The following is a 27,491-nucleotide window of genomic DNA, read 5'->3' as shown; positions in this document are numbered from 1 at the left end:
ACATGGTTTTCTACGCAATTGCGCCAGCTCGCAATTGGGTCATCTTTTCCCCTGCTATCGTCTCCATCGACACAAAACCACAGGATGACGGTGACGGAGGCTAAGGGGGTAAGAAGCCCTAATCGGGCTGGTTTGGTAGGGTATTTGGAAATGTTGAGGGGTTTGGCGGGCCAAAGACCAAAAACATTTATTCCCAGTTCCAGGTTGTTTTCTTCCCAAACCTAGTTCTCGATCTTCGCTGTCACGAGCCTCTGTCGAGCAAAGTGGCAAAATGGACGGAGCCGAATCATACGTTCACCCTCTGCTGTCCGTAATGAGCTTCGATGATGAGTTCAAACTGCGCGCAAACTGGGTGAACAAATTAAGCTCACAGGAGCAGTCATCAAGATCCCCCAGTCCAAGCAGCGTCACTCCGTCAGAAGGCAGCTCGACCAACTTTTGCGAGTACGCCGCCTCCACAACAAGCAGCTGGGCGACCTCGGCCGGACCAGGGACGGAATACGGGTTTCATGAGGAAGAGGAGGTCAAGCCTGGGGCCAACGAGTAGGTGTCCGATTCAGTGTAAACCGTGCGGCAAAGTGACGTGACTTACACAAGCAAGATTGCCCAAGATTCCACCCCAACGTCCAGAAACACCAGCAGACCGGTTAAACCGATCCCTTGGTCGAAGTCACTCACCGAGTCTTCCCAGCTCTTTACGAAAATCATTCTCGGCTGCTGACAGAGAAGGCGACGAGGCAGACGAGATCGACGAAGATGTCGAGTCGGATTTCGATGCCGATGAGAGCGGGTGTGAGACAGCCCGGCTCGATGAAGAGGACGATGAACAGGAGGATAATTCCGACCAGGATTATGACGATGACGAATGGAGTGGTGAAAACGGGAATCTAGAGTCTCTTGTGATCTCGGCTGTGGACAAGGACTATTCTCTGGCAGCCTTTTTGATTCCGCTGCTTCATCGCGACTTCAACTTGGCTCTCAAGAGTAAAGTGGAAAACTGGCGATGTGCAGCATCTCATGCCGGAGCTGGGGATGGAGCCAAACACGGGTCCTCCCCGGCCAATACTTCGCCGTCCCAGGGTTCCGGTTCGGGTCCGTCTCGCAAAAGGAGGCGTACAGACTCGGACGAAGGGGCGAGGGACGGCCGAGACAAGGATCAAGACGAAGAAGACCAAAAGGACCCTGGAGGCGGCAAAATGGGACCTCCTTCCACCCCTCTCAGCGGAAACACTCGCGAGCCGCTGCTGGCTTGTCCGTTTCACAAACGGGATCCAATCAAATACAATGTCCACGGCGATTCCGGGTCTGGCAAGAAGCATCGATACAGACCTTGTACAGGGCCAGGGTTCAAATCTATCCAGCGACTAAAGTAAGTCGCCGGGGTGGGTCTCTTGGGAAATCTGCTGACTTGTTGTGACAGGGAACATCTCAAGCGAACACATTCTCCCGTCCAATGCGAAAGATGCAAAGAAACGTTCAACCCAGGAAAGGGTGGAGACCGTGCAGAATCCCTCAACAAGCTAGCCGAGCACCGCAAGAGCGAGGTCCCCTGTCCTCTTCGGGATGCCTCTCTCAAAGAAGGAGTTGACGAAGTTCAGTGGGCCATGCTGGACAAGCAGAACCGCAAGAAGAACCAAGAGGTGCACCGGGTGGAGAAGTGGTTTGAGATTTGGGACGTTTTGTTCCCAGAGGTTGCCCGGCCAGAAAGCCCATGGCACGAGATACCCTCTTCGTTCACCTCGGGAACCCCAAAGGACGGCGAGGATTACTTTGTCGATCTCTTTTTCAACATCCTCGACCACAAGATCCAACAAGGTGACATCCCCCTACCCGGCTCTGACCCTGCCGACCCCAATTCGTCCAACAATCGCAACCTGGATCTCCTCCGGGACCGCCTCAAGACCGTCGTCCAAAATACCTTTCGGATGTACGTCTCGATACGCGAGAACCTGTCCCCAGAGACATCGTCCAGTCAAAGCCAGAGCCTCAGTCACGGCCACAACCGCCAGCCCTCATCAACCTACCGGTCAACCGGCACGGGCAGTCTCAGCGCGTCACTTCTCCAGCCGCCATTACCTTCCACCGCGCCAACTTCAGTCACCAGCGGAACTCCTCAGCAGCAGCAACAAAGCCCCGCGGCGACCTATCTTCCGCCGGGGGCTGCGTATGGGATGGCTCACTCCCAATTCATGCCTGCCGTGTCCCCGGCGGCATTCACGGGAATGGCAGACGACGGGTCAGCCACAGCCATGACGGCAAGCCCCTATTTCTTTCACGCGGGCAACAACATGTTTACGCCACAGGGATACTGGCTTCATCAAGTCCCGGCCGCGGCCAATCACCCGCATGCCGTGTCGTTTCCGCACCAGGGGCATCTCCAGACCGCAGCTGAGACGTGGCTGAACTGGGGACATGCTGGTGGAGATGGGGAGCAGTGAGTGACCTCCTTTGTCTTTGGCGCTTGGGATGAGAGCTTTCAACTTTGCATCTACATGTCTTGTGCAAACAACTGATCTTTATCTTGGGATTGTCTTTTTCGGAGCTGCCTCTCATCTTCTCCGTAGAAAACCCAGGAGAGCGATAAAAGGCATACAGGTCAGGCTGATCTTTTAAGCGGCGTGATTGTTTGGGTCTGTGAAGAATGATGAAAACAAAATCTCGCTTTGATTGCTCAAGGTAGCTCGAATGATAAACCCGCCAGCCTCGTACAACAATACAACAGTGTATACTTATACCCAAAACAGAAGCCCAGCCCCTCCCAAATGCTATGCTATGCTCTAATCAAGTAGCAATACCAGCTTTTTGCTTGTACCAACAAAATTTTCCATGATCCAAAATTCTATCCAAAGACCTAAGACCTGTTCACGGCAACACGCCCTGCCGCCAGCGCTCCACCATATCAACCTGTCCCACTTGGCCCACTTGGCCAGGTACTTGCATCCCGTATCCACCACCATAAACACCATTCATCGGAATGCCACCACCATGCATCATTGGTTGTTGCGGCGTCAGCAAGCTCAGGTTGCTGCCGTTGCCGTAGCCTAGGCTCATCCCAGCAGCGCCGGCCTGGCCCACAGCATGCCCCCCCATTCCGTTGTTGAACATGCCATTCATGTATCCGCCACTCCTGCCCCCGGACGAGACGGCTACCAGACTTGTGGGCATCTGAGCTCGGAGCGCTGCCATTCGGAGTTCTTGCTCCTGCTGCACCCTCATTGCTTCGGCCTCCCGGTTCAGGCGCGCTTGCTCGAGGGGGTTCATGTGACCCATGGGGGTATCGATGGGATGAGCACCAAGCATGTTGGCCATGGAGAGCGGGCGGGCTTGAGGGTTGGCTTGCAGGCCGGTCACGCTTGGGAAAAGTCCAACGGGCGTAGCAGCACGAGGTGGATACATGCCGCCTCCAGCAGCCATCTCGCGCTCCCGTGCCTCCCTCTCGGCTTGTAGTCTGCGTCTTCGCTGGCCCAACGTCTCTTCTTCCTCGGGCACATCCACCACCCCGGCAGCCTCATTGCTCACTCCTTTGCTCTTGGCGTCGGCAGCCTCCTCGTTGGCGCCGCCAAACTGGCTGAGAAGCTCGGCCGAGAACATGCCGCTGACAGGACGGGTGCGCGGCAAGGGGTTTTCGGCTGCCAGTCGTGCTTTGCGGGCAGCCAGTGTCTCCCCCTCCACCTCGGGATCACTCTCGTCTGCGTTGGCGCCCATCATGGAGACTGGTCGTTCTTCTTGGGGAAGCTGAAGATTGAGCCTCGACTGGGATCGCATACCCATCAACCCAATGGGAGCGCCGTTTGTTTGTGTGAGCGGCATGTGGCTCATTCGCTTCTGAATAAGGTCCAGAGACAACGGAACATGGCCGCTGTCTCTGCCCTGTAACCTCTCGCGGCGGCGACTGAGGGGCTCGTTGTCTTCGATTTCCCGGCGCTCCATCAAGCCAAGGGGGCGATTCACCTCGCTCATGAGAGCGCCAATGTCCATGGTTGACCTTTTGGTTCCGTCACCAGTGGCCTTGGCAAGCGCCAGCATGCCCAGCGGCACGTCCTCGTCGTCCATGTCGGAGCCTTGATACGGGTTGGCGCTTGGGTCCTCCCAGGCAAGATTGACACGCTTGCCCTTCCTGGTCTTCTGTTCCACCTGAGCAACAGCGTCCAGCTCAAGAAGAGTGGTGCCGTGCTGGCCGCGGGGAAGCTGGGTGCCGTCCTTGACTCGCTGCTGATTTTGGCGCTTCCGGATCTGCAACTCTGCGAGCAGCGTTGTGGGCGGGCCTCTGTAGACAGACCTTTCGTTCTCACTAGACTCGTCGCTAGATTGTTCACTGGACTCTTCGTCGGCACCCGGGGCGAGGGGGTTGGGGGACTGCAGAGGGCCATCGCCGGGTGAACGATCACCATTTCGTCTGATCCGCTCGTCATCGTCATCGCTGTCGTCGTCATCGCCTCTGCTCGGGAAAAGGGAAAACCGACTAGATCTCTTCTTCGGTTCGTTCTCGTAGTCAAGCAGAGCCGAGCTCGAGTTCCTCTTGACAAGCGTCTTTCGTTTTGGCTTGGCCACCACCTCCTCCTCCACAGGCTCTGCGTCGGACTTCTTGGACGGCTTCTTTGATTTGCGCTTCTTCTCAGTCCCATACACCTCATCACCCAAGGCCCCGGCAAAGGCGTGGTCGGTAAAAGCGCTGACGGGCGCAGCGGCCGAGGCGTCGAGGATGCTGTCGAGCGTCGCCATGGCAGATCCGTCCTTGACCTCAATCTTGGGGAGATGGGTAGAGGGCAGCTCGAAAAAGGCGCTTGCACGGAGCTGCGGTGGCAAGCCGTCCAATACAGTCGCCCGGGATTTGCGGTTGTCGGTCAAGCGTTGAGGACGACGGAATTCTCGTTGCTCTTCCACAACGGGGGCAGCTGGATGGATGGTGCTCGCCTCGGACGCGTGCCTGGAGTGGCCCGAAGCAAGGGCGGGCGCTTGTGGTGGCGCCAGCTCGTCGGCATTTGATGTCTGGGGAGCGTAATCTCCGCCGAGGAGCTCCGGCATGAGGGGCGCGTTGTGCTGGCTACCTCCGCCCACAGTATGAGTCGGATCAGGAAGCCACACCCGTGATTCCCGCGTTGTCACCATCGGCATCGCACTCATGACCTGGGACCGCCTCGCGGTTCTGGGTCCCGCCTTGGGCTTTTTGGACAGCTTTGGTGGCAGATTGAGCATGGCGGGGACCGGAGCTGGGTAGTAGAGCATCTGCTGCCCGGTAGATGGGTCAAAATACGATGTCGGGCGGGGCCCCAACGAATTGTTGATGCCATGGTGCTGCGGTTGCTGTTGTGACCGAGGCGGAGGCAGCTCAGGCTCCTGGTGAGGCACAAACTGGTCGGCTTCGGGGTCACAGTGGACGCCGTCAAAGTCACCAAACGCTGTCTGAGCTTGATCAAACGTGGTAACGGAAGCGGCCGTCGTTGGTCTTCTCGCCTGGTCATTATTCTGGTCCCAATACTGCGAGTACTGGTCAGGCTGGTGGAGCTGCAGCCGCGGGGCAGGATCATCCAGAAAGGTTTGGTTCTCATTCTGGGGTGTGCGCGCTCCTTCCCCCTCATCGGCAAACTCTGGCTCGATATATTGGTGGGCACTCGCTAGTATGCGCCTCTCCTCCTCCTCGTCGTTGTCCGGCACTCCCAGGTCGGCTCGGTCCATGGCATCCCGCGTCAGGGCTGTTGGGTGTTCCAGTTCGGCAATCTCGGCAAGGGACAGCTTGCTGGCTGCACTTCTCGTTGACGCTTTTCCTGGTCCACTCCGAGACATGAATGGAACGTCGTCGCCGTTCTCCAGGCTAGACGAAAGCGCAACGGACTCCGGAGCTGGCAAGCCACTGGAGCTGGCCTTGCTGCCAGAGCGGAGACGGGCCGACGCGCCAGACAAGGAATGTTGGGGACTCATGACATAACCGCCAAAACGGGCTGCGTTGTTCGTTTCCACCACCGAGTTCTTTCTGCTTCCGAGATGCAATGCCGAACCAGACTCGGAACCGGCTGAGGTACCCCTCGCACGTTGAAGAATCGACGACTTCCGACTCTCGGACCGCTTGAGCTCGTTGTGCTCTTCGCGAATGGCGACTTCGATGGAACTGGTCATGGACAGGCGCTCGGCCGTGGCTTCGAGGGCGGCAATGTTGCCGAGGTAGGCGCCCGACTGCGATCGCTTGTTGAGGTCTGGGGTGGGGTGTGTCAGGCTGATGCTCGCGGTGGAAGAGGTTCGGGGCAATGGCGATTCGATCGAGGTGGTGGGAGAAGGAATTGTCGTGGGAGTCGGTCGGATCAGGGGCGTCTGGGCCGTCACTGAAAATGGGGAGCGGATCGGGGACTCAGGGGCGGCCTTCGCATTTTGCGCTGGGGGGTCGGGATTTGAGCATGCAACGGTTGTCTGCGGCACGATGGTCGTATCGGCGGCGCCAACAGCCCCGCCAAGACTGGACCCTAGATGTTGCTGGTGCTGGTGCTGGTGCTGGCTTGCGTCTGTCAGGTCTGCATTTGGAGCTGGCGATGTTGTCCTTGACACCGGACCGAGAGACGGGCGAAGACTGGCACTGCTCTTTTTGGCCGCCAGTTCTCGTTCTTTCTGAACCACTGCCGCGTGCAGGGCTTCAAAAGATTGGACCATGGAGCTGACAACCGTCACGCCCCGGCCAGCTGCCGTGGCACTGGACGTGCTGCTGACACTGTTGCTTCTGCCAATGGCACCGCCCACCTGCAGAAACGTTTCGCCTCTGGAAGTGTTGGAGGTGCTCAGCATCGATTCGTGTTCGAGGGAGAAGGACGACTTTTTTCTCAGCAGGCGGTCGGTGGCCGAGTGGTCCGACAGGTAATCGCTTTCGTTCATGGAGAGGGGAGTAAACGTCTTTTCGGCCAAGCTCGCATGGGCCATGGGATTGGGCGACTGGGTGGGCGAGGCCAGGCTGGTCGAGGTGGACTGCGACGTTGGCGAGAGTCGCGAGGCGAAGGAATCTGGGGAAAACGGCGGGCGCTGGCCGTGTTGATCAGGCGTGTCGTCATCAGCCTGGCCGGCCGGCAGAGTGTTATATCTTGACGCCGCCATGGTGGACGAGGACGAGCATGGACAGAACGGCCGCGTATTGCTCTGCTCCCGTCGCTCTGGGCTACCCTTAGTGTGCCACGGTTGGTCGCCGTTCTGCAAAGGGCCCGCCTAGTGCAATGTAGGATTCGGTGTCGGTCGCTTTTCGTGCGCTTGTGTCGTGTGTCCTCGTCGGCAGAAACGTTGTCCTCGAGGCCGACTGATGGAACGGCAAGCAGTCAGTCTATCATGTCCTGGGTTCTAGATAGGTATAAGATGATGCAGCAGGAAAGAAAAAGGCCAGGGCGGGATCTGGTGTTTCTAAACAAAGCAGCCCGTCGTCGGTTCCTGGGCTTATTTCATTTTAATCTCATCTATCAAAGGGATCCTGGTTCGCGAATCCAGTTTGGCGGAGCGTTGAAGTCTTGGGCTTGTGTCACTGTGGGCCGCGAATCAGCGATCCTGTTTTTTGACCTGCATCACCAAAACCACCGCAACCACCATTGTCTCTGCCTGACCCAAGCTTATCGGCTCAGAGTTGCACCACGACCCTCGCCGAGACGGGCGCTCGGCAAGCTGTATCGACCAGCGGTCCGTGATGCTGACCCGAGAGAGGTCCAAAGACTTCCAGGTACCCGTCATCAGGAGACCACTTCGTGTTCTCGAACATGCAAAATGGGGCTGTTCTTTATTGCATTTCCATCACTCCCAATTTTAGCTTTTTCCCGTTGTTCCGCCGCCGGGGATTCCCCTGAATACGGTGCCACTGGTGCCCACCGTTCAGCTCATTTGCCCATCTTGCTGGCCCCGCCTGGCATCCAGGAGACGACGGGGAGAAACTTGGCTGCCGAGATGTTCTTTTGTCGGGCTCGCGAGCCGTGGTTGGCCAGGGGCATGAGGAAAGATAGGTAACGGGCATTCGCCGCCGTCTTGCATTGGCCGAACCAGACACGCGACATGACGGCCAGACTGCACTGGCACGACATGCTCCCGTCTCTCGACAGCAAAGTTGTGTGTAGTAGATAGCTGTCTTGGCCCGTCAAAGCTCAAGACCCTGGCCATGGACATCTCGAGATCCTCCACTCATTGTCCATACCATATGCCGTCCGCTTATCGTGACCCACCCCCTGACATCTTTGCAGCCGTGTCACAGCATTTTCCACGCTGTCTTTCTCGTCGACAAAAACACAGCAGCAATGCGAGGACTTGCAGCTTTATCCAGCCGAACCAACATCTCTACTCTTGGCATCAGCCAGCAGGTTGAAAAGCCTCGCCGTCATCCGCTGCCACGCGACATTCGGGAGAGATTCTCTTGGCACAGCCAGGGGCTGACCCCCATTCCTAGGTTCCCGAGTCTGGGAAGCCAGGCGTTCCCGGAATCGTGCTCGTGATCGAAGACGCATCCGAGCGTGTCTGGAGCCGCGTTTCAATCGACAACCAGGACCAGCATCTCTTTCTGTGGTTTTTCAGAGACGTTTCCGGGTGGTAGGGTTGCAGCTGTCACAAGGCCTTGGACGGTGCCCCCACGGACCCTTGAGAGATCGCGCGCGTTGAACGTGGCGGCGTCAACGTCGGTAGATAGCAAGGCTTGGACCAACCATTCAATCATCCGTTACATTGCAATCTCTCAACCGCTTGAGACATTAACGCCCAACCCGGCCCATTTTCGATAGCGGTTGAGCACTCTCAACGAATCCAAGTCGGCTTATCTCTTGGTTGACCACCCATGATTCAGCCTCAGGCGCACAAGACTGCTGCTCCCAGTACGCATATTGCTTGCAAGACAGCTGTAGATGAAGGGTGGTTCTTCCACGGGTGATTGCATCAGCCAATGTGGTCATGATCATTCCTCCTCTCTGACGTCAAATCTTCAACTCTTCTACTAGTCTTCTACTAGAGGTGACTGTGTTGTCACTACCTGTATTGAAACAACGGTAGCATGGCTGATAACCTGACAGTTCGCTCGTTGTAACTTTGGAAAAGGAGTGAGGTCATGAGAACACACTTTCGTGGCCTTCATGATACACAAATTCATGCTGTACATACTATCCTTTGCATGATGGTGTCACCGCATTTGACAATCCTATCTATCCGACGCCGGGAAGCACGCCTCCTGAGTCCTCCTGGTCCACAAAGTTCATCTAATCTCCTTTCCCGTCGACGCCATCTTTCCATCCTCATTTCCAACCCATATGTGTCTGACGCAGGATGACTGTGGCGTCTGTGGTATCGTCTTGATGAACCATTGTAATGCCGGACACTGAATTCAGGTTGAGTAGAGAGAATGCTCGCCAGGTCTGAACAAGTCATGTCGTTTGAAACTGTGATAAGAATTCTAACCAGCGCACTTATCACTACGCCGCGTAGATGTGCATAGGCCGAAAACCTTCTGCATGGGAAGGGGACAGGCTTCTCTTGTATTTCAGATCTGATAGGAAGTGGTGGTTGTGGCTGAGTAGTCCATTGCGCACTGTGGTCGCATCTTCAAACCGACATCCGTGTCTTTGTGGCACTCTGTCTGGGTGGCAGTAAATGCGGGGGATCATCACATATCTAGGCAATCTATACTTGAAAAGTGAAACCACTCCAGAGTAGCAGCCTCTAGGCAGTCGAGTCAACCTGCCTTGGTGATTGGTCTTGAAGTATCACGAACGACTCGAGAGGAGTTCAAGACAGGATGACATAGCCAAGTGCCCTGAACAGCACATCGATAACGGTATACTTGAAAAGTCTCGAGATACTATTTCCCGTTTTGTTCCTAGTATTGATCGCACATCGTCAACAACACTCTTCTCACTCCAAGACATCATACCTACCTAGGTACCTAGATTGGAGTCTCTTGTAATACGCAAAAAAACGGAGAGCCATGCGACGTAACACGTTGATGGGCACCGTTACGAGAAGCTAGGCTCACAGCATGGGAGTCAGCCATGATTATTCTATGCATCTCGAATACCTTTCCTATCATGTTACATTAACACCCGAATAACCGAGACTGCTATTTGGGAGGAGAACGCTCAATGATGCCATCTACATAGATAGTAGACAGAGTTGATAGACTTCTGAAGATAACGAAAGTCTCGAGGAGGCAGCTTTAGGGAGTCATGTCCTGAGAGGCGATTACACGCTGGGGTCTCTATATTTCTGTGTACTTGTCTTCTCAATGACACTCGCTCCGGAGAGACCAAGCCATCGGGCCTTGATAGTGGAATGTAAATATGGGATATCCGCATAGCACTAGCACGTCTCGTGTCGGCCATAATCCGTGTCGGGTATGCCGTCTTCCCGGCCAGGCGCCATCATAAACGACAAGGGACGTGAGATAACAACCAACTGTTTAACGCCATTTGCCACTTCCCCGCAAAATGCCAAAAGACGATCTCGTAGCGGCCAAGAGTCTGGGGTAAAAAGCGGGTTTTTTGGGCTGAGGTCATTGGTTTGCGGATACTACATATACTACTGGCCGCTCGCTGCTTCTACATTGGATATGTTGCTTTACTCAGAGACGAGAAACTGTCTGCGTCCCAGTGCTCGGTATGGAGATACAAGGGGATACCCGGAATATATCAGGACACCCGACCCCGTGGACGCCATCCTGCCGATTGGCCGGCCGGAGTGTATTGGAGGAACTGCGAAAAGTGGCATGTGGGTTCAAACTGTTGTTGGTGACCTAAGGAGGGAGGTGTGCAGTGTCTATATGCCCGGCAGGGGATGCTGCATAAGTTCCCTTGCATCATCTCCAATAAGAGACAGCCACAAGAAAATCACGCCCAGTCACGGGAAGGTCATTCATTGCGTGTGGCTGACCGAATGGCAGTGTTTTCTGGCGGCATCGTGACATTGGCAAACATGAGATGAACATGTTGTTCTTGGGGGCTTGGGTAGGTAGGTACACAACGTGAAGTGTGTGAGCTGTCGTTTTGTAGTGTTAGTCGGCTATCGGCGATCGGGACTTGGTGAAGGTAAGCTCTCTTGGCTGGTGGCGGTTGAGGACCCTTCCACCCTTCCAACCGGACAGGGGTATTAAAGTTGGCGAGGGTGGGCGGTGTGGTTGGTGTCAAGAAACGGGCGACTCTGTGTGGGGGTTGCACCCCCGCGCGGGTTTATCTCACCTCAGATGTCACGAGTCTAGAGACCAAGGGTGATGGATGGGCGGAAGACTGTCTCCTCTCACGTCGAAACTGGCAGTAACTTTTTCCAAGCCGACTTCTGGGCTGTGTGCGTGATTTCGAGTTTCTTGACAACCAGAGTTGCCCACCGCTCACGGGCTCGGGTTTTGATAGTGGAGCGTCACCCGATAGTGCCCGTTGAAATGGAGGCGGGTTTCTCTAGCGGCTTGGTCCCTGAAGCCACCAGCATGGTACCGAACAGAGGACGGGGAAGTCCTCGAGACTCGCCGAAGGATAAAGGACGGGCGAGCCAAGGCTGGGTGAAGCCAGCGCACCCTCACCGACTTGGACCCTGAAATTGACCATTTCCATTCCGTAAAGACTGTGACGGGCACCGGACGGGCACTTGAGCGTCACTTGACCTAAAAAGTCAAAACATGCGCTGGCCCGTAGGGAGCTGAGCCGACACCGCCTACCTAGGGAGACAGACGGTGAGTCTACTTTGTACTTTGTTAGATGTTGTCAAAGGAGATCTCCTTTGGTTCTTTGTGGACCCTGATAGTCAGTCCCTTTGAGTGCGCCAGGGCTTGTGATCATTATTGCTCTCCAGTCCCCAGGTTGATGAGCCAACAGCAGTCAGAAAAGATGCGATTACCGGTGGATGATGTCAGGCTTCAAGCTCGCAAGGCAGGACGACATGGATAGAGACTGCAGCTCGCACCCCGCTGTTTGCTTGATCTCAGGTGCTGGATTTGGGGTGCATCTGTACATTGACGGTGTGCGAACGATAAGCATACGGTGCGGATGGCCAAGTGTGTGGCAGCTGTGGCTTGAAATACGCCTGGCCAATGGATCACGCGGGTCCGGCTGAGTTCCGCAGTGGCTTCTTCGCACAGTGCAGCGACATGGGCAATGCCCCACCATTCATCCCACTCTGGGGTCTCACGCCCACTTTCTGCCAGCTGCGGTAAGCGCTGGTGTTGGCTGCGTGGCTGCTGCTATCGTGGCCCACGCACCACGGACATCGCTCCAGCAATGTTGCAATACCCGCCTCAGCTCTTGTGACCGCCTCCTCCGAATCCTCGCATCCCTCTGCCGACTCGCCCCCGCTCACGGCATACAAATCAAGTTGGAAGCCGTCTGGGTGTGCCGCGCCGCTGGCCTGTTCTTGTGCCAGAGCTTCATGATTCACGACGGAACCTGAAGTCATCCAACATTCCAAAACGTGGTTGGTGGGTGCGCCCTCCTGCCCTCCTGTTTCCCTTGACCGTCAAGACTAACTCGACAGCCCAGTAGAGTACTGAACGCATGGTGTAACTCCACCCGGTGGTTCCAATCAGAACCTGTAATGGCCAACACCAAAGATCGGCCGGGGCCAAAGTTCGCACCCAAGTTGATAGAGACCACCTTTGAACGCTATCGAAAGTCCATACCGCCCAACGAGCTGACCCCGAGTCCATCCCCGAGGTCGCCATCACCACCTCCGCGGGAGCGACGCAAGTTTGCGCCGCAACTGGTAGAGTCCTCGGTCCGAAGATCTAGGCGAGTCGGAGACGAAGGCCCAGCCACCCGTCCGACAGACAGGACAGATATCACACCCTACACAAATCACATTTACGCCCCCAAGCCCCGAAGGAAACGAAGCCATGGATCCATCCCAGCAAGCCCCGAGAGACAGAGGGCTCATGCCCGGCGCGAATCGTGTGATGATGAGATTGCCGGCCCCTTGTTTGATCTCGTGGCCCGCGATGCTCAAAGGAAGCTCCAGGACATTGCCATGAGCGCGTTCCCCAACAGCGGCCAGCGCATAGGCGGTGCCGAACATTTCTATGTCAGGGAAGGGTCAGAAGACGACGGGCCCCGCGGGAGACCTTTGACGAGGGGCCCATGGAATCCCATGCACTCGAGACGCAACTCGTCCGAGGAGGACATTAGCTGGGCCTTCAAGGAGATGCAAGAGCATGCGCAAATGGTGAATGCCCACAGGCGGCGTGACATGAGTCGGATAGACACATTGGACCTGGACAAGATGAGCATTGATGTCCCTAGCGATGCCATAGATTTGACGAGCAGACAGAGGTCGTCCATAGCCAACTCTCCCCTGTGGAGGCCACGGCCGTCATCAGGCTCGCTGGTGGCCATTGGAGAGACTCATATGCCCTTGCTCCGTGCCGAGTCGCCTCTGCCGCCCACTGGAGAGAGTCGCATGTCCAACATGGAGCCAGACTCTCCCCCGGTCCGACCCATTGGCGAGAGCTTCATGCCGTACATACCCTCGGCGCCTGCTGGCAAGGCTGGCGACATGCCTTATGCCCCGGCCTCGCATATACCTCCGGAAACATCTTTTGGGCACCATGCACCTTTCAATCCCTACGGCCAGGAAAGAGACATGTCCCTGGAGAGGGCGAGGGCCGCCCATCGGTTGCGACTGAAAAAATCACCTCCCATGCTCGGCCAGGATCTAACGTTTAGAAAGTGCCCGTCCCCGAAGCAGACCAAGCTGGAGCCGGATCATTTGTGGGATCTGGAGACGGGAACGACGCTGGAGGACCAGCACCGTGACCCGACAGAACAGCATGGCCTCTGGCGCGGTTACTGCTACACGAGCAACCGGAACGAAAAGATTGCTCATGTGGACAGGCCGCTGATGATCACGACGCCCATGCCCGACGCAAGCAACACAGATCCATTTGACCGAGCTTTTGGAACTGCTCCGGTCGAACTAAGCGAGGAGCCGACGCCGGTTGGTTCGAGGGCCGACAGTCTGCATATCCCAGGAGGAGGCTCTATTCAGCTCCAAAAGAAACCACATTCGGCGAATGGGAGTCTGGTCGTTCCCGAGCACCGAACCAAGAACAACGCACCCAAGGGCCTTCACATGCTCCACAACCTGCACAACCTGGACGAGAAACTGAAGCAAGAGAAGGCTGTGGCTGACCTCGAGGAGAAGATTGCCGCCGAGTTTGATGACAAGTTTGTGACGCAGGTGTACAATTACTTGTCTCTTGGATACCCGGCCACGGCTAGGCTCTACGATGAGGAGCTGAGCAAGATCAGCCGGATTCCCGTGGAGGAACTGGAAAGGGACGACGACGCCATCATGGAGGATCTATGGGGCGCAGAAGCCCACGGCAATTCTCAATCCTCTGGCTCGCAGTCCCAGAACAGTGAGGACTCTGGCCCGAGAAGGGCGGACGGGAAGAGGATCAAGGCCACCGGACATATCATGCTCGATAGCGAAGAGCAGGACAATGTCAAGGAGGAGGACAGGTGTCCAAGATGGAAGGCGCTGAAGCTCTACATCTATGAGTGGGCCCGGCAACATCCGGACCTGAACGCCATCAGCCCCTTGGCCTGGGGTGTGCGCGAGCGGAGGGGAAGCTGGGGGATTTGACTTTTCTTCTTTGCTTTCCCTGGGGCGTTTAATAGCGGGCTGTTTTTTTCTACATCTAACCCAACACTCACATTTCGAGTTTACAATCCTTTACTGTCTTTCTCATAGCCTAGGCATTTTGGAATATTCACTAGCGACACTTTTGTTTTGAGCTTGCTGTTATCTCTTTGCGGGGGGAAATGGGTCGGTGGCGGCTACGATTTGTCCTTTAAACATTTTTGGGCCTTTTGTGGTGGTAGAGGCTCGGCACAAACTGGGATGTGGATTAAACAGAAACAGCAATGGCGGCTTGTTGCCACTGGGCATGGTATACACAAGAACTCTACGAGGATAGACGTACTGTAGAAACAAAAAAAGGTGCGTGTATGTATCCAAACGGGCGTGGAGGTGGCGGAGAAAAGAAGGAGACTGATCGGACATGGTCGGATCATGTTGGTTATTGAGAAGGGGCGCACCTGATAAGTTTGACAGTTCTAGTAAACATGGTCATATATTGAGTCTAGTTCTTCACCGGCTTGTCTTCAGCCCTATGAGAATGAGGCGGTTGTCGGTTGTTTCGCCCGCACTGTCCCGTCACCGCCAAGAAGCGCCCAAAAATAGCAGCCCCACCTAACTGACGCGCACTGTGTTCTCCGTTTCTTTGATGATGGAGACAGGGAGCCAGATTGGCGGGTTCCCGACCGAACGCGACGCTGTCCCGAATCCCGACCCCAACCACGACCGCTCGTACCCCAATTCTCGACCGACCACAACCGAGTTGACTGCGGGAAGTTATATGTAAACCCATGGAGCCTTCTCCCCTAACACACCAGCCCCGGCCCGAGGTTTTCCAGCCCAAAATCGTCCGGCTCTATGAAGCCCTATTCAAGGTTCGTCCGCAGCGGTGGGTGCCTGGTGAGGAACAACAGCTGACACTTGTCCCGGTTCACAGGTTAGCCCCAAGTGACCGAATTATCAGACGCAGAGGTTGACAGACTGTGTGCTAAAAGGACGATGAAGATGCACCGGCCGAAAAGCCCGAAGGCTTCTGGAAGGAGTTCTTTCTCCTGCGGCCCGACCGCGCCAGCTTGAAGCGCATGCTCGACGAGACCCCAGTCGGCGATTTACTCCATCTGTCGACCCAGACAAGGCAACTATTCATCAAGGCGGTACAGGCGTTGCGGCGGCCATATGGAGTCGGGGATCTGCATGCACTCGACACCTTGTCCACGTTCATGACTTGCGTGCTTGCAAAACGGTACACAAACCCGAGCTCGGATATCATTGAGGTTTTGGCCGGGCTGGATCAGATCGATACCGTCTTTGGGGACTTTGTCGCAGCCCTGGAGGGCCTCATACGCAATGGAAGGGGCCCAGGGGTAGAGTGTTGCCCACATGGGGTTGGTCATGCGCAGGACAAAAGGCAGCCGGCTGATGGACAGGAACCACAGCAGCAGCAGCAGCAGCAGCCAAAGGGGAAATCCAACTGCACTTATACAGCCGATTTGCAGCAACGAGCGGTAGAACTGGCTCTCGCCGTGTCCTCGGGGGCGTATCAAACGAGCTTGCTCACGTACTTTATTCAGAGGGATCTGTTCCCAGCGATAATAAGCGTATGTTACTAAACCCCTGATGTGAAAGGGCCGTGGTGCTGACCGAGACAGTGTATTCAATCACAATCTTCACTGGAAACTTCTGGCGACGAGACGAGGATAACGAGGCCGTTCATGCTGCTTGGACTGCTGGCCAACTACAACAAGTTTGAGTTTCAAAACCCTTATCAAATGCGCTTGAACGATTTTGTCAACGAGCGAGTCATCAAGGATATCGTCAAGGGCGTGGGCAAGACGTGCCAGAAGCTCCGGGATCAGTATATCGATGTCCAAGAAGACCTACCAGAAGGATGGACGCTGGCCAACACGCTCAACAAGATTGGGCTAGGGGCTATTGCGCCAGGGGGAAAGCCCCCGCCCAAACCGGTCTACGACGCAGACACTGCCAAAAGAATGTTTGCCGAGCTGTGAGTGCACGTCTGTTTCTGGTTGTGGGAAAATATTGCTAATGATCTTGTAGGCCGGGAGAGGAAGCTGCCGTCTTGCTTGCCACATATGATTTTTCTCACGCCAACAAGCTGTTCAGTCTGGAGCTGGTGACCGGTGCCCCAAGGTCGGAAAAGGGAGAAGACTCCCCGTTTGCAAACTTCATTTCTCTCACGTCCTACCTCCTCCAGCACGCCCACCTCTCCCAGAGAACAACCTTGTATTGTCACCTCAACCTGATGGTGTTCCGGTTACTGATTGAGGACCCTGTCCTATGCAAAAGGATGTGTTCAGACGAAAGCAAAGTGCCGGTGAGGCTTTGCCGGCAACGATCCCCTTATTTGCCGCTGGTGCGGTCCGAGAGAGTGATTGCCACAGCTGTCATGGACACCATGATTGACGCCATCAACCACAATCTGCGACGCAGACTGGACGTCGGCCTCTACACGCTGTGTGTCGGCATTCTGCTGCGAATCATTAGCTACATGTCCCGGTCGCGAACACGGCTGCAGTACCACTGGGCTGACCTGTTTCGGTCTCTACTCAGCCTGATCCGATTCCTGACAACATATGCCTCTGATCTCAAGGGGCTGAGTCACATCAACACGCTGTTAGATCATGTAGTCAATTTGCTCGCCTTGGGACTGTCGGCCGGTGAGACATTCTTACCCACACCGGCAGCGTACGATGATCTGTTTTACAAGATTGTCGAAACGGGGGAGGTGCTGGTGAAGTTTAGAGATACCTACGGGCTGGCCAACAGGGCGAGCAACTCCATAGATACGCTTGTCAGCGTCAGTGTCCACTACAAGGAGATGCTGGGAACTGATGGATCCAAAGCGGTCAAGGGCAAGAGAACCGGGGGGCAGTTGACCAGTCTGCAAGTGGCCGAGGTGATCAAGCAGGGCTACGAGACGCTCAGCATCCAGGCAAAGGAGGGGTTGGATAGCTGGGAAAAGTACAGAGAGGCGGATGAGCGGACGCTGCTGAAGAAGATGGGAAGGCAGGCGGTAGGAGACGTAGGGGCGCTGATTTCAAGGTGACCATGGCGTAACCGAGTTTGAAGAATGGGTCAATGGGATGGCGTTACGGTTGTGGGAGCTGAGTATACCATACTGTCTACTGTTTTGATCTGGTCGAGTCTTTGAGAATATTCAATTCACTTGTTGTTATCGAGAGGGCCCGTGCGTCTTGAATGCATTCCAAATGCACGATCGTTGATTGGCTGGGCAGAATCAGTGTCTGTGTCGGCTGGGCTCTTGGCGTCATGTCATCACTCCGGCTGATTGATCAGAAGTTGTCGCTTGCTGCTTCGCATTTGCCGCTTCACCGAAGTTGACAAATGCCCATCTCTGCGACGCAATTCCCATGCTGCCATAACCTCACCCTCACCAAACCTGCGAATACCCTCGAGATATCTTTTTTCCAACTTCAGAATGAACGCGTCTAGTTTACTAGCCAGGAGAGCGGCGTGTCTAGCTTGCCGCCGCAGCTTCTTTCGAAGCAGCAACCAACAACGTCAGTTCTCGTCGACGCCGGCCCAGCTCGCCGCTGCTTTTCAGTCCTACTCGTTACCTTCTCACCCACCCCCAGCGCCACGCAATGCCACGGCTCCTGATACCTCCATCACACACAATGTTCAGTCCCCCGCGTTGCCGAGAGTACACGAGACCCGGCCGCCGAAAGAGCCGCAGGCGCCTCTAGACCCAGCCTCGTCGCTCCCCGAGAAAGAAGCCCAGCAGTCCAAGTCAAGTACACAGCTATCAGCGCCATCGCCAAGGCTGCGGTCCAAGTTGCGCACTCCCCGAAAGGCGGCAATGAAGCTCACTCCCGCCGCCGTAGACCACCTACGCGCGCTTCTCGACCAGCCGGACCCGAAGCTCATCAAGGTCGGTGTGCGCAACAGGGGGTGCTCTGGATTGGCGTATCATCTCGAGTTCGTGGAGAAGCCTGGGGCTTTCGACGAGACGGTTGAGCAAGACGGAGTCAAGGTGTTGATTGACAGCAAAGCACTCTTCAGCATTATCGGGAGCGAGATGGACTGGATAGAGGACAAGCTTAGCCAACGTTTTGTTTTCCGGAACCCCAACATCAGTGAGTCTTTTTTGCCTGCGCTTTTAGTCGACCTGAGCGCACATGCTAACAGCAAGCAGAGGAGCAGTGTGGATGTGGCGAGTCGTTTATGGTATAATGCTGGTGGTCAAGCGACATGGAAGGTTACCTGGGGTGGATCTCCGATTTGCTTTTACATACACCATTAGACCCCGGGAGTCATGGCAGACATGTACAAACCGTTGCATCAGATTGGGCGTTTGGCTAGGCGTTTGGTGTTTCCTGGGACTCTGTTTAAAATTCGAACTGGAATATGAACAGTCTTTCAAGACTATTGGCATCTGGAATACAGCATAATGACAAGGCACGCCCTGAGTGGTTTCTTTTGTGCATACTTCTTGTAGAGCATCATCTGCATTAATTTCTTTGTCTACCATCGTTCATCAATTGCGCGGATGTTTCTTTTGAAAAAGATATCATCATCGGCCGCGGCATAAAACGGGTAATCTGCCCCACACCGCCGAACCAAAGCGGCGGAACCTCCAGAAACACGTTTTGCAGGGGCCTCTCTGGACCGTCCCGCACTGAGCCCCCAGATCGCGTCTCCCAGATTCATTAAACCTTCTTGCCCCAAGACGCGCCGCCATCGCCATTCTGTACGTCCTCTTTTGGTGGTTTGCCTCACCCTCGATCGCAGTACAGCGCAAGACTCAACTTGTCACAATCGTATAGTGATTATTTTCGCCACTCTTTTCTACCAAGGTAGTCACTGCATTCTGCCTCTCGAGAACGACAGGATGGTCGTTTGCCCCATTTGCCAGCGGGGCGTCAAGACGCTCGAAATCAATAGCCACATCGACTCGGGCTGCCAGACCTTCCTTCTCGACGACCAAGCCACCGACCGGCCATCTTCTCCACCAAGCCACACTCAATCCCAGCTGCCATCAACCCAGCAAAAGAAGCGAACCGCCGCCGACTTTTTTGCAACCCCAGCTGCGAAACGGCAGGCCATCACCAATGGATCAGCCGCCTCGACACCACGGCCCGTCAACGGTTTTGGGATAACAACCAACAATGGCAACAAGGGCGGACAAAAGAGGACCTGGGATGAAGCTAATAGCTCACCAACTGCGGACAACAGACCGGTAGGGGCCGAGACGAGCACACTCTCGACAAACGGCACGGCTGAGCGAGATCCCGGTGCTGCCCCTCTCTCGAAGCGATCCAAGACCCATCGAGCCGCCCCCTTGGCCGAGCGAATGCGGCCCGACTCCCTCGACGATGTGTTTGGGCAAGACTTGGTTGGGCCCAACGGGGTGCTGAGGTCTCTGATCGAAACAGACAGAGTGCCATCCATGATATTATGGGGAGGTTCGGGGACAGGCAAGACGACGATAGCAAGGTGCATCGCCCGGCGAGTGGGCAGCAGGTTTATTGAGCTCAATGCCACCAGCACCGGCGTCGCCGAGGTCAAAAAGTTCTTTGCCGAAGCAGCCAACGAGCTTAACTTGACGGGGAGAAAAACCATCATATTTTGCGACGAGATTCACAGGTTCAGCAAGTCTCAGCAGGATGTGTTTTTGAAGCCGGTGGAAGCGGGGACTATCACATTGATCGGGGCCACAACGGAAAACCCGAGTTTCAAGGTCCAGGCGGCGTTGTTGAGTCGGTGCAGGACATTTACACTGGCATCGCTTACGAGGGAGGATCTGCAGAGGATATTGGTCAGGGCAATACAGGCCGAGATTGTGGAGGAGGGGATAGAGCTCAGCCCCCTAATTGATGAGGAGCTGTTGACGTACCTGTCGGCCTTTGCGGATGGAGATGCCAGGACCGCGCTGAATTTGTTGGAACTGGCCCTCTCTCTGACGACGAGACCGCAAGGGGGAGGGGAGGCTCCATTGACAAAAGAGGACATCAAGGCTGCGCTGACCAAGACGTTGGTGTACGATCGGGCGGGTGATCAGCACTACGATACCATTTCTGCTTTTCACAAGGCTGTCCGAGGGTCAGATTCCGATGCGGCATTGTATTATTTGGCGAGGATGCTGCAATCGGGAGAGGATCCATTGTTTATTGCGCGAAGAATGGTGGTGATTGCATCGGAAGATGTCGGCCTGGCAGACAACTCACTCCTGCCATTGGCCACGGCGACTTACACGGCCACGCAACAGATTGGTATGCCCGAGGCCAGGATTCCTCTGGCACACTGCACCGTGGCGCTGTGCTTGGCCCCCAAGAGCACGCGAGCGTATAGGGCCCTGAACAATGCATTTTCGGCTCTCAGGGAGCCCGGTGTGGCCAGTCTTCCGGTTCCGCTGCACTTGAGAAACGCACCCACCAGGCTGATGAAGGATTTGGGGTATGGTGCCCAGTACAAGTATCCTCCTAATTACAAAGATGGAAAGGTGAGGCAAGAGTATCTGCCTGAGGAATTGAGGGGGAGGAGGTTTCTGGAGGATAGAGATTTGGGGACAGAGGTGGATCCGGATGTCGAGATGGAGGGGTGAATGTTGGATATCGTGGGAGAGTAATACCGCAGCCTTCCGTGTCTGGATAAACGTTGAGGCTTGTTTACTTGGGAAGCAACTGTTCTACGTCCTTGTTTATGAGATTCCAGATTTGGCCTGGTGGTGAGGCACGTTTCGGTCAGCCCGGTTTGATCATCAAACTGTATTGGTTTCCACGAGCGGGCTGTCTGTTAGGCTAGGCCCGTGAAACTTTGGCCACGTCACCCACAAAGCCTGCTGAGACAAAAAGCTTCGAAATGTGTCTGATGTTCAAACTCACCTTTAACGCGCCCACTTCAGCCTGGGTTGCAAAACTGTTCCGAGTCCTGACCATGTATGCCACGCCAACTGTCAGCTGACCCTAGATGTTGATCTTTTAGCAGTCACACCACAACAATGGGCAGTCCTCAAGGAGAAAGGACAAGGCCGTCTTGATGCAACAAGGGGGTGGTATCACATCTGGGATGTCTTCTTACCAGGACACCAGCGGCCGTCCTGTATTCATTACGACAAAGCATCCGAATTTGCTGAACGTGTGTCGGGGTAACGCACGCTGTTTTCTCAGCAAAGGTTTATTCAGAATAAAATCAATGAGGCTCTTCAGGTGTCAAGCCCGTGTGATCCAAACATACCTATTTCATCGCCATTTTCAATTGTTTTCAAGATGTGCTGGATGACTTTGAACAAAGGTTGAAACAAGGCTCAACTTTCCAGCAACAACCAAGCCACCGCAATCAACGCCACGCCTGTTCCAATACAGCTGCATTTCCGTCAATCCCTTCGGCAGCCTATGCCTCTTCTGTGGCTGATTCCTTCCTGTTGTCACCAGGATTCCAACTCAAACCTGCACTTTCAACTGCAAACATGCAGGCTGCCAGCCCGTCATTGGATACAGGGACGTCGACGTTCTGGTTGGATAGCATTTGTTTCCCTGGCATCTCAGCTGGCGGTGAAATGGACGCGAAACAGGGCATGCAGGTGGATCGGAGTCGACGTTGGGCTGGGCAGTATACTGGCATAACGGTGGAAGCTGGGATGCTGGAGAGGTACAAAATCAGCTACGAGATGAGAAGTAGAAAAATCAAGGATTTTGTTCCTCGTATGGAAAAAGAATGTGAATCTCAGTGTGCAATAATTGTTGAGGGACCAGATTTCCAGGACAGTACCAGTAGAAGAGACACGGGAAAGTATAGTCCAGAACTCTCAACGAATCGCAGTCAGACGTTAAAGCATGAAAACACCTTTGTAGATTCCCGCTTGCCCAAAGCGCGTGGTAGCCCTGGCACCTTGCTGAAGCCCCGAATCGATAATACTTTGACATTCAGAACCGAGCAGGTAATCCTTAAAGATTTGCAACGAAAGACCCACCCATGGCTGAATGAGAATCTGTCCAGAGAGGTGGGACTGGACCCTGTCTGGTGTGCTAGATACGAATGCCTCTTCTGACCTTACTTACGACAAAATATCATCAGACCGCAGTCACACCTGGCACTCAATGTTGAGCGTATGGTAGGCATGCCACAGGTCTGCCCCCAGCTTCCGTATCTCTGGTTATTGTTCGGAAACCCATTTCCACTTGAACAACCCGCAAGACCTGACATTCCTCTTTTCCAAGAATCCGCAGCATTTCCCAGAGACAAACATTAACAACAACAACCCAGAACATTGGATCCAGCTACCAGACTCAGTGAATTGGAGTGGAGAAAAGGCGCCGGTCTTGTCTTCCCTACCGAGTTTACCCACCCGTCTGCTTCAGCAACCCCTACAGACTTATTTAAGGGTTTTCGGCCGAAAAATGGTCTCCTCAAGTAAGTTCCCCCCTGAACAGGGTGATATTATGTTGGCTAAAATGCAATCTCGCAGATACGTTCACCGGACTGATGCCTTCACCGCCCTGATCTTCATCGCTGGCACATGTCCCGACCGTCGCATACCGGACCCAAAGGCAGGCTGGGCCCTTATACATGCCCGCGCGCCCGATTACCCAAAAATCGTCTCTGCTCGCCTGGAAAGGAAGGGGCCTTTTGGCGACGATGGCTCCCAGACCAGCAACCGGGCGGAGCTTCGCGCTGCCCTTGCCACCCTGCGTTTTGAATTCGGACCCAACGAAGAAGGTTTCCGCACACTTGTCATCGTTATCAATTCCAAGTATGTGGTTGAGGGCTCTACCACATGGGCCGAAACTTGGATCGAAAAGCAATGGAAAACGAGCAAGGGGGAGGACGTTGCGAGCAGGGATTTATGGGAGGCATTGTTGAGTGAGATTGAGAAAGCCAAGGAGAGGAACATGGCTGTTCAATTTTGGAAGATCCCGAAAGAGTGGAACGTGGATGCTCATGATGCTGCAATGAAGGCTACCGAGCAACCGGCGACTGATAGTTTTCAGGACCTGATTTAGATCTCTACGTCTCCAGGGATTTAGAATTCAGCGTAGGCTTGAGGTGGATGGTACCTGCCCTCATGTCAACATTCCAATCAGCGGCTTATGAAAAGTCACAAGGACGCAGCGCACTCAATATGCATCATTGCAGGTAGTTTTATACCACGTTTAGATAGCATATTACCCATAAAAGATTTGTCCATTAGCCAAGCTACGAATCGTATATTCCCTCCATCTTCAACCAGTGACTGGGACAGCATGCCATCTTCTGAATGATCCATGCCCGGGAACAGAAAACAAAGCTTCTCGATAGAGACAGACATGGACAAGCATGGAGAAGAGCCAAAAACCTCACTGGCGCAGTCACGTACGCCGCCACCTTCTCCTGCCTCCACGGTGAAGTCTTGCCGATAGCGACAATCACGACTGCGAAAGGACCGTAGCAGTACGAGTTACACAATTCGTCGGCCTGGTCATGCTTTTGCAATTCCCACCCACCTACTGCCATACTCCTGCTCCCTTGACTTTGACAGGCACCTTTAATAACCTCATGCCGGAGTCGTTTTGACTTGGCAATCTTCCAGCTCTCACATTCACCTGTAGACTCTCATGCAGCAGTCTTGGGGCAGCCAGATGCTCGTCTCTTTCCTTTCTCATCTTGACAAATTCCTCTTCAGTAACGCCATCTCTCAGGTGCTTGTTCTTCTGGCGGTGCTCGCCAACGGTGACAAATGGCACAGGCTCTCTCAAACCATCGGGTGGATAGTCGTGCCCGGTCCAGATCTTGACATTATCAGGCAGAGACAGGATCTTGCGGGCTGACTGATACAAGGCGTGGGCCGATCCGCCGGGAAAATCACACCTTGCCGTGCCAATGTCAGTATGGAAGATGGAGTCTCCGCAAAAGATATTGTCTGGGCATCCAAGTTAGTAGGGTTCTTTACGTGGAAAGGAAAAGGAAACAAACCTCCGATCTTGTATCCCAAATGATCTGGGGTGTGGCCGGGAAGATGCAGGGCCTTTGCCTTTAACGTTCCAATAGAAAACTCTTCATCGTCCTCGAACAGTTTGTCGAAAACACCTTCATACTCTTTGGCGTCGATCCCATATCTCTGCCCAAACAAGGTTTGTACCTGTCCAATCCGCTTGCCGATGCTCACGGGGGGTTTCAGGTCCTGCTGCTTGACCAGCTGCCGTTGGAGATAAAAGGAAGCAGTCAAGTGATCGGCATGGGCGTGGGTCTCTAGAATGCGCACGATCCTGTATCCCTTTTCACGGACCAAAGACAGGAGGCCGTCAGCCGCGGTGGTGGTAATGGTGGTGCTGCACTTGTCGTAGTCCAAAACAGGGTCGATAATGACTGCGTCTTTGGTTACTGAATCGACGACTAGATATTGAAAAGTGCCAGTTCTCTGTTCAAAGACTGGATGAATGGTAGGTTCTGACGGAGCAGGGGAAGTAGCTGAAGAGTAGGTCTTGCGTAGTAGACATTGAGACAGTCGAGGTGGATTTTCAGATTGTCGACAACAGGGTCTCCCTGCCGCCGCTCGGTGGAAAGACCGATGTTGAGAGTGGTAGAAAAATTGGGTGCGTGGAAGTCGAAGCGAAGAAATGACCAGGGGGGTGAGGAGCAGGCGGGTGGTCGCCTGGCATCTGATGGCGTTTTCAACGCATTGCTGTACCTGAAGGGTGTTCATGGTGGTCTTGGTGAGCGTGAGGGCAAAGACAACACGCTGATCAGTTGGGATGGGAGTCGGTCTGTTTAAGCTTTGTGTATGACAAGTGTTGCAGGGATGTTGCAGACGCCGGCCTACTGGGCATTACCGGGAGGCAAGAAGCATGGGGGCTAAGCTGGGAACCCTGGCCCGTGATATCGCCGTCAGTCCATCGTGGCACACCACCTCCGGGTGACTTACAGCGGCCCGGCAACTGGTGGTCCGTGCTGCCGGCCTCGCTGTCTATCGGCCATCGTCAACGGCGACATCAGGAAATCATCGTCGTCGACGCCAGCTTGTTGATATGAGGAACAAAAGAGAAGCCACTTTACTTACTGATTGATCTCGCCATATTCAGCTTTTTCTCCTTAGAAACCGTTTTTCAGCACCACGATGCCCATCATCCGCCGAGTTCCGACGCCGCCGACTGCCACCGACAGCCGTAGAGACGGCGATTATTGCAACGCTGTGACTAACCGGGTCGCTCGGCCCGGGAGAAAAACTTCATCGGATGTGTGGAATGGCTGTTTTCGCCGACCGAGTATCATGGGAGGAAGAGAAACTTGCTCACCCGGTGGCCGAGTCATCACAAGTGCAGTCAACTCGACCGGCGACAAGAAAAGTTTCACAGCTCCGGGACTCGGCGACTTGCCCCACATTTGGCCGTCTCCCTTGGGTAATTCGCTCACGCTCGAGCACACCATTTCAGCTCTTTGTCCTCCATCTCATTCAGCACACACCTCTCCTGTTCCTGGATCTGAGATCTCAGACCTCCGTTTGACAGACCTCTCGTCATCACCATCCCAACATGTCCAGCAGTCAACTATTAGTCACCACAGCAGCCTGTGCTGCCCGCCGCTCAGTCATCACGCAACTGGCCCCGGCTGCCGTGCGCACTTTTGCGAGTGTCGCCAATGTCACCTCCACCACCAGAAATCACAAGGTCGTCGTTGTCGGCGGTGGTTCAGCTGGTCTGACCATCAGCCACCAGCTCCTGCGCAAGGGGAAATTCTCCCAAGACGACATTGCGATTGTCGACCCGGCAGAATGGCATCACTACCAGCCCGGATGGACCCTGGTGGGCGGCGGTCTCAAGAATAAGGAGCAGCTCAGGAAACCACTCAAGAGTTTGATCGATCCCAAGCTGCGATTCTACAACACAGAGTTGGCATCCTTCTCGCCAGAGTCCAACACTGTCACTCTCGACAACGGTGACAAGCTCAACTATGAGCACCTCGTCGTGGTGCCCGGAATCAAGGTTGACTTCAACAGCATCAAGGGGCTTCAGGATGCCCTCTCCAACCCAGATTCGGGCGTCTCCTCCATCTACGGCTACGACACGTGCGACAAGGCGGATCGCACCATCAAGGCACTCAAGGGCGGCCAGGCCATTTTCACCCAGCCGATGGGTGTTGTCAAGTGCGCCGGCGCTCCTCAAAAGATCATGTGGCTTGCCCTTGATCACTGGAAGAAATCCGGTCTTTACGACCCAGCAAACCCCTCGTCATCACCCATCCACATCACATTCGCGACCGGCCTTCCCGTCATGTTTGGCGTTCCCAAGTACTCTGCCGTGCTGGAAAAGCTGCGGAAAGAGAGAGGAGTAGAGGGATTGTTTGCGCATGATCTGGTTGAAATCAACGGCAACGATGCCGTGTTTAGCCATGGCGAGAACCAGAAGCTCACCCGCAAGTTTGATCTGATGCATGTCACTCCCAAAATGGGCGCTCACGCCTTTGTCAAATCCAGTCCTCTTGCCAACGAGGCTGGATTTGTCGATGTCGACGAAGAGACGCTCCGGCACAAAAAGTGGAAGAATGTGTGGAGTGCCGGAGATGCTTCCAGTTTGCCCACATCCAAGACGGCCGCAGCCATCACGGCGCAAGCGCCGGTTCTGGTCAAGAATGTGCTGAGGTCAATGAAGGGCAAGGAGGCGGACGAGGAGTATGACGGCTACACATCGTGCCCGCTGTTGACAGAGTACGGCAAGGTGCTGCTGGCCGAGTTCAAGTACGGCGGCGTACCCAAGGAGACGTTTGGAAAGGCGCTGAGGATTGACCAGGCGGTGCCGAGACGGGCATTTTATCACTTGAAAAAGGACTTTTTTCCTTGGGTATACTACAAGTATATGGTTAAAGGCACCTGGGGTGGTCCCAAGGGCTGGCTCAGAGATTAATTAATTGACAAATTATGCTTCCCATTGCTTGGCGCGCCCACTTATAAACCACCTTCTGGATCGGGCCTTGATTATGTCATCTGAATG

At 54.7% G+C, this 27,491-nt stretch overlaps 11 protein-coding genes across 11 annotated transcripts; 9 read left to right on the top strand and 2 right to left on the bottom strand.

The window, feature by feature from the left end:
* Positions 1 to 63: 63 nt before the first annotated feature.
* QC761_310720 (uncharacterized protein) lies at positions 64 to 2,438 on the top strand (the record flags this gene model as incomplete). Its single annotated transcript, XM_062878205.1, has 3 exons — positions 64 to 543; positions 602 to 1,369; positions 1,421 to 2,438. Exons 1-3 carry the CDS (start codon positions 272 to 274, stop codon positions 2,436 to 2,438), a joined length of 2,058 nt encoding a protein of 685 aa, XP_062734129.1. The 5' UTR covers positions 64 to 271.
* Positions 2,439 to 2,862: 424 nt separating this feature from the next.
* On the bottom strand, positions 2,863 to 7,074 carry QC761_0060060 (uncharacterized protein; the record flags this gene model as incomplete). The annotated part of the gene is made up of 1 exon (XM_062872564.1): positions 2,863 to 7,074. The coding sequence occupies one exon, from the start codon at positions 7,072 to 7,074 to the stop codon at positions 2,863 to 2,865; it is 4,212 nt and encodes a 1,403-aa protein (XP_062734127.1).
* Positions 6,089 to 6,647, top strand: QC761_0060070 (uncharacterized protein; the record flags this gene model as incomplete). Its single annotated transcript, XM_062872565.1, has 2 exons — positions 6,089 to 6,159; positions 6,233 to 6,647. 2 exons carry the CDS (start codon positions 6,089 to 6,091, stop codon positions 6,645 to 6,647), a joined length of 486 nt encoding a protein of 161 aa, XP_062734128.1.
* A 4,933-nt stretch (positions 7,075 to 12,007) lies between the features above and the next one.
* QC761_310740 (uncharacterized protein) lies at positions 12,008 to 14,553 on the top strand (the record flags this gene model as incomplete). The annotated part of the gene is made up of 2 exons (XM_062878206.1): positions 12,008 to 12,126; positions 12,456 to 14,553. The coding sequence occupies 2 exons, from the start codon at positions 12,008 to 12,010 to the stop codon at positions 14,551 to 14,553; spliced, it is 2,217 nt and encodes a 738-aa protein (XP_062734126.1).
* A 281-nt stretch (positions 14,554 to 14,834) lies between these two features.
* On the top strand, positions 14,835 to 15,153 carry QC761_0060040 (uncharacterized protein; the record flags this gene model as incomplete). The annotated part of the gene is made up of 2 exons (XM_062872563.1): positions 14,835 to 14,984; positions 15,079 to 15,153. 2 exons carry the CDS (start codon positions 14,835 to 14,837, stop codon positions 15,151 to 15,153), a joined length of 225 nt encoding a protein of 74 aa, XP_062734125.1.
* A 70-nt stretch (positions 15,154 to 15,223) lies between these two features.
* QC761_310750 (uncharacterized protein) lies at positions 15,224 to 17,614 on the top strand (the record flags this gene model as incomplete). Its single annotated transcript, XM_062878207.1, has 4 exons — positions 15,224 to 15,422; positions 15,485 to 16,145; positions 16,197 to 16,552; positions 16,606 to 17,614. The coding sequence occupies exons 2-4, from the start codon at positions 15,630 to 15,632 to the stop codon at positions 17,612 to 17,614; spliced, it is 1,881 nt and encodes a 626-aa protein (XP_062734124.1). The 5' UTR covers positions 15,224 to 15,422; positions 15,485 to 15,629.
* Positions 17,615 to 18,007: 393 nt separating this feature from the next.
* ISA1 (Iron-sulfur assembly protein 1) lies at positions 18,008 to 18,762 on the top strand (the record flags this gene model as incomplete). Its single annotated transcript, XM_062878208.1, has 2 exons — positions 18,008 to 18,665; positions 18,725 to 18,762. The coding sequence occupies 2 exons, from the start codon at positions 18,008 to 18,010 to the stop codon at positions 18,760 to 18,762; spliced, it is 696 nt and encodes a 231-aa protein (XP_062734123.1).
* Positions 18,763 to 19,420: 658 nt separating this feature from the next.
* On the top strand, positions 19,421 to 21,133 carry MGS1 (DNA-dependent ATPase mgs1; the record flags this gene model as incomplete). Its single annotated transcript, XM_062878209.1, has 1 exon — positions 19,421 to 21,133. The coding sequence occupies one exon, from the start codon at positions 19,421 to 19,423 to the stop codon at positions 21,131 to 21,133; it is 1,713 nt and encodes a 570-aa protein (XP_062734122.1).
* A 1,495-nt stretch (positions 21,134 to 22,628) lies between these two features.
* Positions 22,629 to 23,590, top strand: QC761_310780 (uncharacterized protein; the record flags this gene model as incomplete). Its single annotated transcript, XM_062878210.1, is given in 4 exon segments — positions 22,629 to 22,642; positions 22,658 to 22,820; positions 22,832 to 22,941; positions 22,997 to 23,590. The coding sequence occupies 4 exon segments, from the start codon at positions 22,629 to 22,631 to the stop codon at positions 23,529 to 23,531; spliced, it is 822 nt and encodes a 273-aa protein (XP_062734121.1). The 3' UTR covers positions 23,532 to 23,590.
* Positions 23,591 to 23,640: 50 nt separating this feature from the next.
* Positions 23,641 to 27,428, bottom strand: QC761_310790 (uncharacterized protein). Its single transcript, XM_062878211.1, has 3 exons — positions 25,565 to 27,428; positions 24,481 to 25,373; positions 23,641 to 24,427 (listed from the first exon to the last, which is right to left on the bottom strand). The coding sequence occupies exons 2-3, from the start codon at positions 25,208 to 25,210 to the stop codon at positions 24,012 to 24,014; spliced, it is 1,146 nt and encodes a 381-aa protein (XP_062734119.1). The 5' UTR covers positions 25,211 to 25,373; positions 25,565 to 27,428; the 3' UTR covers positions 23,641 to 24,011.
* On the top strand, positions 26,037 to 27,404 carry QC761_310800 (uncharacterized protein; the record flags this gene model as incomplete). Its single annotated transcript, XM_062878212.1, has 1 exon — positions 26,037 to 27,404. The coding sequence occupies one exon, from the start codon at positions 26,037 to 26,039 to the stop codon at positions 27,402 to 27,404; it is 1,368 nt and encodes a 455-aa protein (XP_062734120.1).
* Positions 27,429 to 27,491: the final 63 nt, after the last annotated feature.

Source organism: Podospora bellae-mahoneyi, chromosome 3 (assembly GCF_035222275.1).
Source record: "Podospora bellae-mahoneyi strain CBS 112042 chromosome 3, whole genome shotgun sequence".
Lineage (NCBI taxonomy): Eukaryota > Fungi > Ascomycota > Sordariomycetes > Sordariales > Podosporaceae > Podospora > Podospora bellae-mahoneyi.
Note: the sequence above shows the minus strand (reverse complement) of the source record. Positions and strands in the feature narration are given on the sequence as shown.

Coding starts and splice junctions, on each gene's coding strand:
- QC761_310790 (XM_062878211.1), bottom strand. CDS start 25,210: ATGAACACCCTTCAGGTACAGCAATGCGTTGAAAACGCCATCAGATGC. Junction 24,428..24,480: donor TTTGGGATACAAGATCGGAG/GTTTGTTTCCTT, acceptor TTGGATGCCCAG/ACAATATCTTTTGCGGAGAC.